This window comes from Miscanthus floridulus, chromosome 2 (assembly GCF_019320115.1).
Source record: "Miscanthus floridulus cultivar M001 chromosome 2, ASM1932011v1, whole genome shotgun sequence".
Lineage (NCBI taxonomy): Eukaryota > Viridiplantae > Streptophyta > Magnoliopsida > Poales > Poaceae > Miscanthus > Miscanthus floridulus.
In genome coordinates, this window is record NC_089581.1 from 168,398,717 (window position 1) to 168,407,234 (window position 8,518).

General features: G+C 40.5%; 1 protein-coding gene and 1 pseudogene across 1 annotated transcript; both read left to right on the forward strand.

Moving 5' to 3' along the window:
* Window positions 1–1,334: 1,334 nt before the first annotated feature.
* On the forward strand, window positions 1,335–2,521 carry LOC136540573 (protein ANTAGONIST OF LIKE HETEROCHROMATIN PROTEIN 1-like; annotated as a pseudogene).
* A 201-nt stretch (window positions 2,522–2,722) lies between these two features.
* On the forward strand, window positions 2,723–7,838 carry LOC136537411 (uncharacterized). The gene is made up of 4 exons (XM_066529391.1): window positions 2,723–2,864; window positions 3,107–3,417; window positions 3,503–3,581; window positions 7,651–7,838. The coding sequence occupies exons 1-4, from the start codon at window positions 2,723–2,725 to the stop codon at window positions 7,836–7,838; spliced, it is 720 nt and encodes a 239-aa protein (XP_066385488.1).
* Window positions 7,839–8,518: the final 680 nt, after the last annotated feature.

Genomic DNA, 8,518 nt, shown 5'->3' on the forward strand with positions numbered 1-8,518 from the left:
CTTCCCCTTCCTCGTCCTTCTCGCCGGTGATCCCCTCGCTCTCCCCTTCTCTCCCCTTCGTCCGGACATGTATTTTAGGGTTCTTGATTTGGTTCTTGCGCGTCTCTTCTTGGATCCGGAGTATTTGGGATATTTGGGTGCCGTTCGGGGTACACGGGGAGGCTAGGACGTGAGGAGTAGAGCTCGTGTTGAAGATGTCCGCCTGTAGCGATGAGATGCTTCTCCCGAAGGAGCCGTCGAACAGCTAGTGGTCCATGCTAGCTAGCTGCCGCTTTGTGTGTGTTCTTAGTAGATCTCAGGAGATGAAATTAAAGAGGGATCCCTATGAGGCCACGCTGACATTATTATTCTTTGAGCACCAGCCTGGATGTTTTCTTTTCCATTTGTGCGGCAATACTGTTTTAATTTGGATACATACATGATAGTATAAGATTGATAGTGGAGTACTGTACTTGTAAAGGTTATAGGCACGGATGATGTAAACCATCAATTGATGACTGCCAAACTAATACTCCAAACTGAATACTACTCCTAGTAGCTTGGGTACAGTACTGGTAGTAGCAGCATCTCGTCACTATCAGAACAAGTTCAAGTGTGTAGGACGGCTCATGTGTGCTACATCCTTGTCTGCCAACAGTCGCTGGATTTCATCAGCTAGCGATAGCACCATGTGGAGCATAATCCTCTTGCCACAGAATGCTTTCTGAAGAAATTCACACTGCAAGTTCTGAGTACTAAATTTTTAATTTTCTCTTGCTTAATATTTTTATTTTCCTTCTATCAGCTAGTTGCAATTTGTAACTGGAATTGGATGCCTTGTCCTCAACTTGAATTGAATGTTACCAAACCATGGCCATGCTTTGATACTGGTGCTGGAATCTGGCACAATATGATGACCTATAGATTTTTTGGAGCAGTAGGCATGCTTTTCCAATTTTTCATGGTTCTTGCAGTGCATGTGAAGTGACACTGAAAACGGACAGTAAATAATTCGTAAAGTACTAAAGTGTCAATGTCTTGATTTTCCAAATAATTCTATATTATTATCTAGATGATGTCTTGATTTGTCAAATGGCTTCTTGTTACTTGTAGATCTCTCCGGCCCCATTTAGAGTTGGGGAAGGTGAACCTCCGCCTTCTTGAGATCCGGTACCAACTCCAAAAGGTACTCCAAAAGCTTCTATATGACTATAAGTTTATATATGCTTCTATAAGATGACTATAATCTTTATTACAGCTTCTATATGACATGGTCAATAATATAACTTCTATATGACATGGTTAATAATATTTAGCTTCTATATGACTATAAAATTGTATGCTTCAGTCCTACAATGCGTCTCTCACTACGAGATCGTATTAGAAAGAGGAGGGAGGAAGAAGACGATGACATGATGCTATTTATTTTCCCCGCCTTATATCTTATGAGTTCTGCTAGAGGAGGGGAAAAGAAGAAACGTCATACTTCGGAAGAAACAGGCGAGGTTAAAGTTCGTAGACTCCTCGGGGGCCATGTCAAGAACTGTCAAGATGCATTTAGGATGGAACCACGCATCTTTAGAGAATTGGCAAATTATCTTAGAAGCAAAAGGCTTGTTACTAGGATAACTGTGGAGGAGAAGTTGGGTTTCTTCCTATACATGTTAAGTCACAATGCCTCATATGAGGATCTCTAAGTGTTCTTTGGGCACAGCAATGACACCTTCCATCATCACATCAACCACTTCTTCAAGGTGGTCATTCCCGCACTCTCTCGCCGTTACCTTCAAGCTCCTAATCCTAATCAAGTGCATAAAAAATCCAAGACAATCCTAGATTCTATCCATTTTTCAAGAATTGTCTAGGTGCCATTGATGGAACTCATATTCCTATTTCCATAGCCTCTGAGAAAGCTTCTCCTTTTAGAAATAGGAAGGGCACACTAAGCATTAATGTGATGGTGGCATGTGATTTCGATCTCAACTTCACTTTCATTTCTAGTGGATGGGAGGGATCGGCTACAGATTCTAGAGTGCTACAATCAGCTATGAGCAAGGGCTTCCAAGTACCTCCAGGCAAATTCTATCTGGTTGATGGAGGGTATGCAAATACTCCATCTTTTCTTGCTCCATATCGGGGAGTTCGATACCATTTGAAAGAATTTGGGGCTGGACATCGAAGGCCGCAGAACCCAAAGGAGCTCTTTAACCACCGCCACACACTACTGAGGAACCATGTGGAAAGGGCTTTGGAGGTGCTTAAGAAGCGCTTCCCCATTCTGAAAGTTGCCACATTCCACATGTTGGAAAATCAAGTAAAGATACCTATAGCTGCTTCCATCTTCCATAGTCTGATCCGATTACTTCATGGAGATGAGGAATGGTTAGATCATCAGTCGGATAATATCCCTCCAAGAAACTTTGTTGCTGTACCAAGTGGTGATCAAATGAATGACCTAAATGTGGGTTTAGTACAAGGCAACGCTTTAAGAGACACCATCGCCCAAGAAATGTGGGTTCAGTACCAGCAACATTTAAATTAATCTTTAAATAGGCTATAATAAGTTAATAAGCTTGTAATAAGCATGGATTGTAATTAAGCAGAGACTTCTTTTTAGTCTTTAAATTAGTCTTTGAATAGGTTGTAATAAGCTTTTGTCATGAATAAGCTTGTAATAAACTTGGCTTGCAATAATTGAATAAGCTTGTAATAAGTGAATAGGCTTGTGTCATATTTGACAGCGATGGTTGGAAAAGGCTCCCCGAAGCTCAATATGATTGCAAGGGCGTCACCAAAGTTGCACCGGTTCTTGGGTACAAGTGGTATTAAAAAGAAGGCTTCTCCTAAATGCAGTAAGGCAAAGAAGATTGGAGGTTCTCCGAGAGGTATAGTGTTTAATTCTCTGCTATTATTGCTGTTATTTCTCTGCTATTATTGCTGTTATTTCTTTGCAGTTGTTTGCTACTAAAAAGAACTTTCTTGAAGTAATTCTCTTCTATACAGTTTATTCCACCATGTGCTATTATAGTAGTTTTAGTAAACCTGTAACCTATAAACTGGTATTTCTTTACTATTATTTCTATTTGCTGATTTTTGGTAACCTGATATCTGACCATGGTTTACGTAGTAGTAAAGCAAAGAGCGGACTGGAATCCAGCCCTTGAGAAGTCCCTAGTAGACATTCTCCATGAGTATAAAGATAGTGGCTATAGAGGAGACAATGGATGGACCCCTAAAGGGTGGAATAAAATGGTGAAGGAGTTCCATCTGAGAAACAAGTATGTCAACTACACAAAGAGTCAGATTCAAGACAAAGAAGGACAGCTAAAGAAAGACTATAGGATGCTCAAAGAGGCAAGGAGGCAGAGTGGGGCCACCTGGAATGAAGATAGGCATATGGTTGAAGGATCACCATCTATGTGGGATAACCTTGAAATTGTAAGTTGATTTCTTGAAGTAATTCTATGGATATCCTCATAGTGATAACCTCATATTTGATCAATGGTTCTCTTTGAATGTGCAGACATTCCCTAAAATTAGGAAGTTCCACAACAATAAGGCAAGATTTCCACTATTTGATGCTTTGGGAGAGCTTTATGATGGTAGGTTCACTTTCTATAGTTGCAAACATGTGGCAGAACCTCCTAAATTATAGGACCCACATGCACTTGTCACTGTCCAATGACCTTTGACAACTAAGCATATGTTCCTGGTAACTTAATAAGTCTGTCGGGTGTCCTCGGGGAACCCCAAATCATCCACGATTTCCGAGCAGGATCACATTACAGAGTCATTGCAGTATTACAACATTTATTCAAATATAGACATCAGAGTAAAATAGCGGAAGTCTTACGATATCTTAGTTTACAAGCCAGTTGTTTCAAACCTTACAAACTAAGTTCGATAATTATTACAAACCATATTAGTAGTGGAGTGGCATAATTAACATAAACATAACACACAAAATAAAACTGCCCTGCCCAAGGGCCACCCATTTACTTCTCATCGTCAGATCGAACAATAGTCATACAGCACGATCCAAAACAGATCTGCTCATGAGGCTCACCTGCAACAAGGGTCAATGAACCCTGAGTACAAAAGTACTCAACAAGACTTAACCGGAATAAGAATTTATAAACTCAGGAATGCAGGCTCATGGATTCAAGGTATGGCTTTAGCAATAATCAAAGTTCTTTTGCGTAAAAGCTCTTTAACCAAATTCTTTACTTCAAAGGTAAAACTTGCTAAGTACCACATATGAATCTGCCATGATCCGTAATGAGATCATGAACTTCATATCCATCTCTTTCTCAAACCTTACTCAAATTCCATTTATTAATACTACGATGATGAACAGTGAGTTGAGTCTCCATAACCAAGGAGCAACGACGATTCGAACCGATTATAAACCTAGCTGGGGATTCCAGACCACACGACATATGTAGGTCCCCGACCTACATATACCAACCTGCACTCAGATCCTCTAAAACAAGAACAGGTCCGCGCCACCCGAGAATACAGTACTCCATCAATCCAGCCCATGGCCACGTGGGTACACGCTACTCTCGCCATCTCTCCACTCCCAGTGCGCGAGTAGCCATTCTCGTACTAGAATCGCCAAGTTAAGGCTTACTGGAGTATGTGGTTAGTACTACAAAGTCTCACCTCATGCAATTCAACAACGGTATGGACCTTAATCGACACAGATGGAAAGTACCTGCTCACAAGACCTCTATGTCTTGTGGCTCACACACACCGAGTCCGCCCGGTCTAGATTTATTACTCCACAATCTTATATTTTATGTTCACATAAGTAGCCAAAGATCCATTTAAAATTCTTAGGTGACAGGTAATCACCTAACTAAGCATGACTAAGCATAACTAGTCATTTACGAATAAACAGGTAACAAGGTAGATATGGAACAAAACAAGGTTGGTAATGCACCAATTAGGTTTCCACATAACTCCTAATCACTTAATGCAGTATAGAAAGGCAAAAGCGAAATTAATTTGTAAAACACAAGGTAGGGTTGTATGCATCCGGGGCTTGCCTTTGTTGACGGAAAAGTCCGGTTCCTGCGACGTTTCACAAGTATTTGATCCGACCTCAACAGACGGATTAACCTCCTCCGCAACTTGATTAACTACCACATGTTCACCTTCATTCACTACATGTAGTAACAATGACATGTTTAACATGATGCGGAATACGAAACATGATGCTCGATGATGGATGCAAAAATTAACAATTCGAATACAACTTTCCTTCGCGGTACAGTTGCAAGTCAAACTAACCAAATCTTTTTTGTACTACTTACATCAATTGCCAAAGATCATTATCAACTAATGACCCAAGGACATCACTCAATCAAAAATTCAATCAAAACTTAAATCATTAAAAGTTACTATTTACTTTTATGAATTAATTATTTAATTAAGAATTATGAAATAAATCAACTTGTTCCAATTGACCCAAAATTTTTTGTAAATGTTCATTACATGATAAGTAAGTGGCAAAACAGATTTCATAATTTTTGGACAATTAAATAAGCCTAGAAAAATCATGGAAATCCATTTATTAATTAATTGAGTAATTTTCATCACATTCAAAAATTACTGAAAACATTATTTCATATTTTTCTTAAATAATATACATCACAGAGGAGTCACACAAAAATTTTCATAATTTTTGGAGCTCTAAATAAATCTACACAAAAATAACAAAAATAGACACTATTCATTCAAATCTAAAAAATGGAAATTCATTTTGAACTACGCAGTCACTCACATCGGGTCCCGCTTGTCATCCCTAACCTCGCGTGGTTGACCACGGCGACGATGGCTCTGACCGACGATATCTCACCGACGGCGAGACCAACGATGACGACCAAGGTACCAAAACACTACCCTCGACTAAGCGCATCGATTTGGGGCACAAGCCGGTCTAGCTATGGACTGGACCGAGCACTACGCCGGCCATGGCGGCTACGACGACGCGGCTACGCTACGCTGGCGATGTGAGACTTGTGAAGCTTAAACAGATGGCCTAGGAAGCACCAGCAGCTCACTCCAAACGTGGCTGAGCAGAGAACAAGGCCGGAGGAGCACTGGAGAGGTGGGTCGACGTTCCGATCAGTCACGGCGGAGCAGACCATCGTCGATGGCGATGCTCCGGTAGCTGTGGTGGTCAAAATGACAAAACAATAGGTCATAGAGTACCACGGCATCGTGGCAAAGCTGAAGCAAGACTCAGCAGGGGCAGAGGCGCACCGTGGAGCTCTGGCCACGGTGAGGCGAGCGCGACGGCGACGCTGTCGGCCGCGAGGAAGAAGAGCGCGCACAGCAGTTTCCCGAGGAAATCAAGCTAAATTGGTGGGTTGGCTGGGTGCATAAGGACAAGGCGGAGCTATAGCAAGCTTTTGCGGCGACTAGAACGCGCTGAGACGACGGCACAAGCTCACCGGAGATGGACGGTGGCGACTGAAGAAAACAGAGGAAGAGAAGAGAAGAACGACGGCGATGCTCTGACTATAAAGACCGACCAGGAAGCATAGAGAAGCCACGCAGGAGCTGTTCCCGCGCCAGCGTGATGCCAAAGACGGCCACGACGCGCCTGGAACGCCGAAGAAGGCCCGCCGACAATGTAGCTTAGACGGTGAACACTGTTCACAGAATTTACAGAACTGCCCTTCATTTTCAAATTCAAATTACTCCCAAATTTGTGTAACAACTCAAAAATCTCCAAAAATAAAAGTTGTTCAAAATTCAAAGTTCTACAACTTTGCTTTTATAACCAACCCCAAATTCGGTCTACATTTTAAAATGAACTTTTGAATTCAAATAAGTGACATTTAACAAATTACGCCTTTTTGAATTACTCCAAATTTTTCATAACAACATTGAAATCTCCAAAAACAAACTTTGTATAACTTGACAAGCTCTACACTTTTACTTTTGGGCTCAACCCCAAAATATGCTTAGATTTTAAAATGAGTTTTCAGGGTAGGATTTAAATGCTGAAAATCAGGGTTTTCTCGAAAATTCAAAATCCAAACAAACTTTGAACTTGAGTCAAACAATACAATGCAACACATACCACATCGATATAAACTTGTTTTAGTGTATGCATCTCCAAGTTTTCACCAAATGCCAAATGCTTTACAATGCATATGATGACATGTCAGGTTTTAGTATTTAAACACCCAAGGTGTTACAAAACAGTGCCAATCAATATATTCTTTTAGCTTCTCACTTTAGTATTTGTTTGTTTCTATCTTGCTGCTCTATATTATCCTGTGATTCACTTGACTTGTCTAGTAGTCTTTGATCAAGTATTTTTTATAGTGCTGATGACTAAGCAACAATATGCTAGTTATAGTAATGCTTTTCTCCTAGTGCTGATGACTAAGCAACAATATGCTAGTTTTATAGAGTTAGGTTATATGCTTCTACTTGTCACAATTTATAGATGTCAGAACAACTCTACATCCATGTTCTTCTCATCTGTATTGTGATGAGTTTTCTTCAGTTATGCACTACTAGTTGCTCTGCACGATATCCCCCCCCCCCCAATTAACTCCTTCTAGTTGTCATAACTATATCGGTTCTCTTTATACTTGAATTTCATGAGGAAAGACCAATTTCTATAGCTATTTCCTTGTTATCGTGTAGGTCATTTGGCTGAAGGTACTTACAATCTGACTTCTCTTGAGCCACCACAAGAGGAAGCACCACTTCGACAAATTCATGATGTAGATGACTTGGACAACATTGAGGTTCATGAAGTACTAGATGAAGATGATTCAATCACTGAGATACAAGAGGAAGCAAGTGAGGTTGTAGCTGTTGAAAGAAATTAACAACGAGGTTCTCTGTCATGAGATGAAGAAAATGAGGTCATAGATGTTGAAAGAAGCAGGCAGCGAAGAACTACTACACTACATCAAGCAAAAAAACATGAAAAGGAAGAAAAGAGACCTAAGAAGGGTGAAAGGATTGAAGAAATGATGGGGAGATACCTAGACATGAGGACTAAGCAAGTACAAGATGAGTCTGCAGATCTAGCCAAAGAAAAGGAGGTTGCTCAAGGTAACGACTTCTCTATCAAAAGGTGGATATCCGTTTTGAGCACAATGGAAGTGACAAAGGAAGAAAAGGCAAAGGCATTTATAGTGTTCATCAAGAGCAAAGAAAATAGAGAGACCTTCCTAAGTGGTTGTGAACTAGATCGAGAAGCAACTTTGGTTTGGCTAAAAAATGTGATGGTCTAACAGGTCAGTCTACTTAATTGCTAAAAACTTGATTTTTCCTTCTATTAGTTTAGGGGCTCAACTTTTTATTGTGTTACTGAACCGCACACTCCATGACAGTCAAGTAGGGGCTCAATTTTCACTGCACTATTTGTTTAGGAGCTGCTTGCTTACTTATCGATCTTGCTATCTACATTGTTGCTTGATTTATGGCTATCATGGTTCCTGTCTCACTTTCCTAAAATGAACCTGTTTCAGTCTTGTAACTGGAGCTGTATATTTTCCTTTTG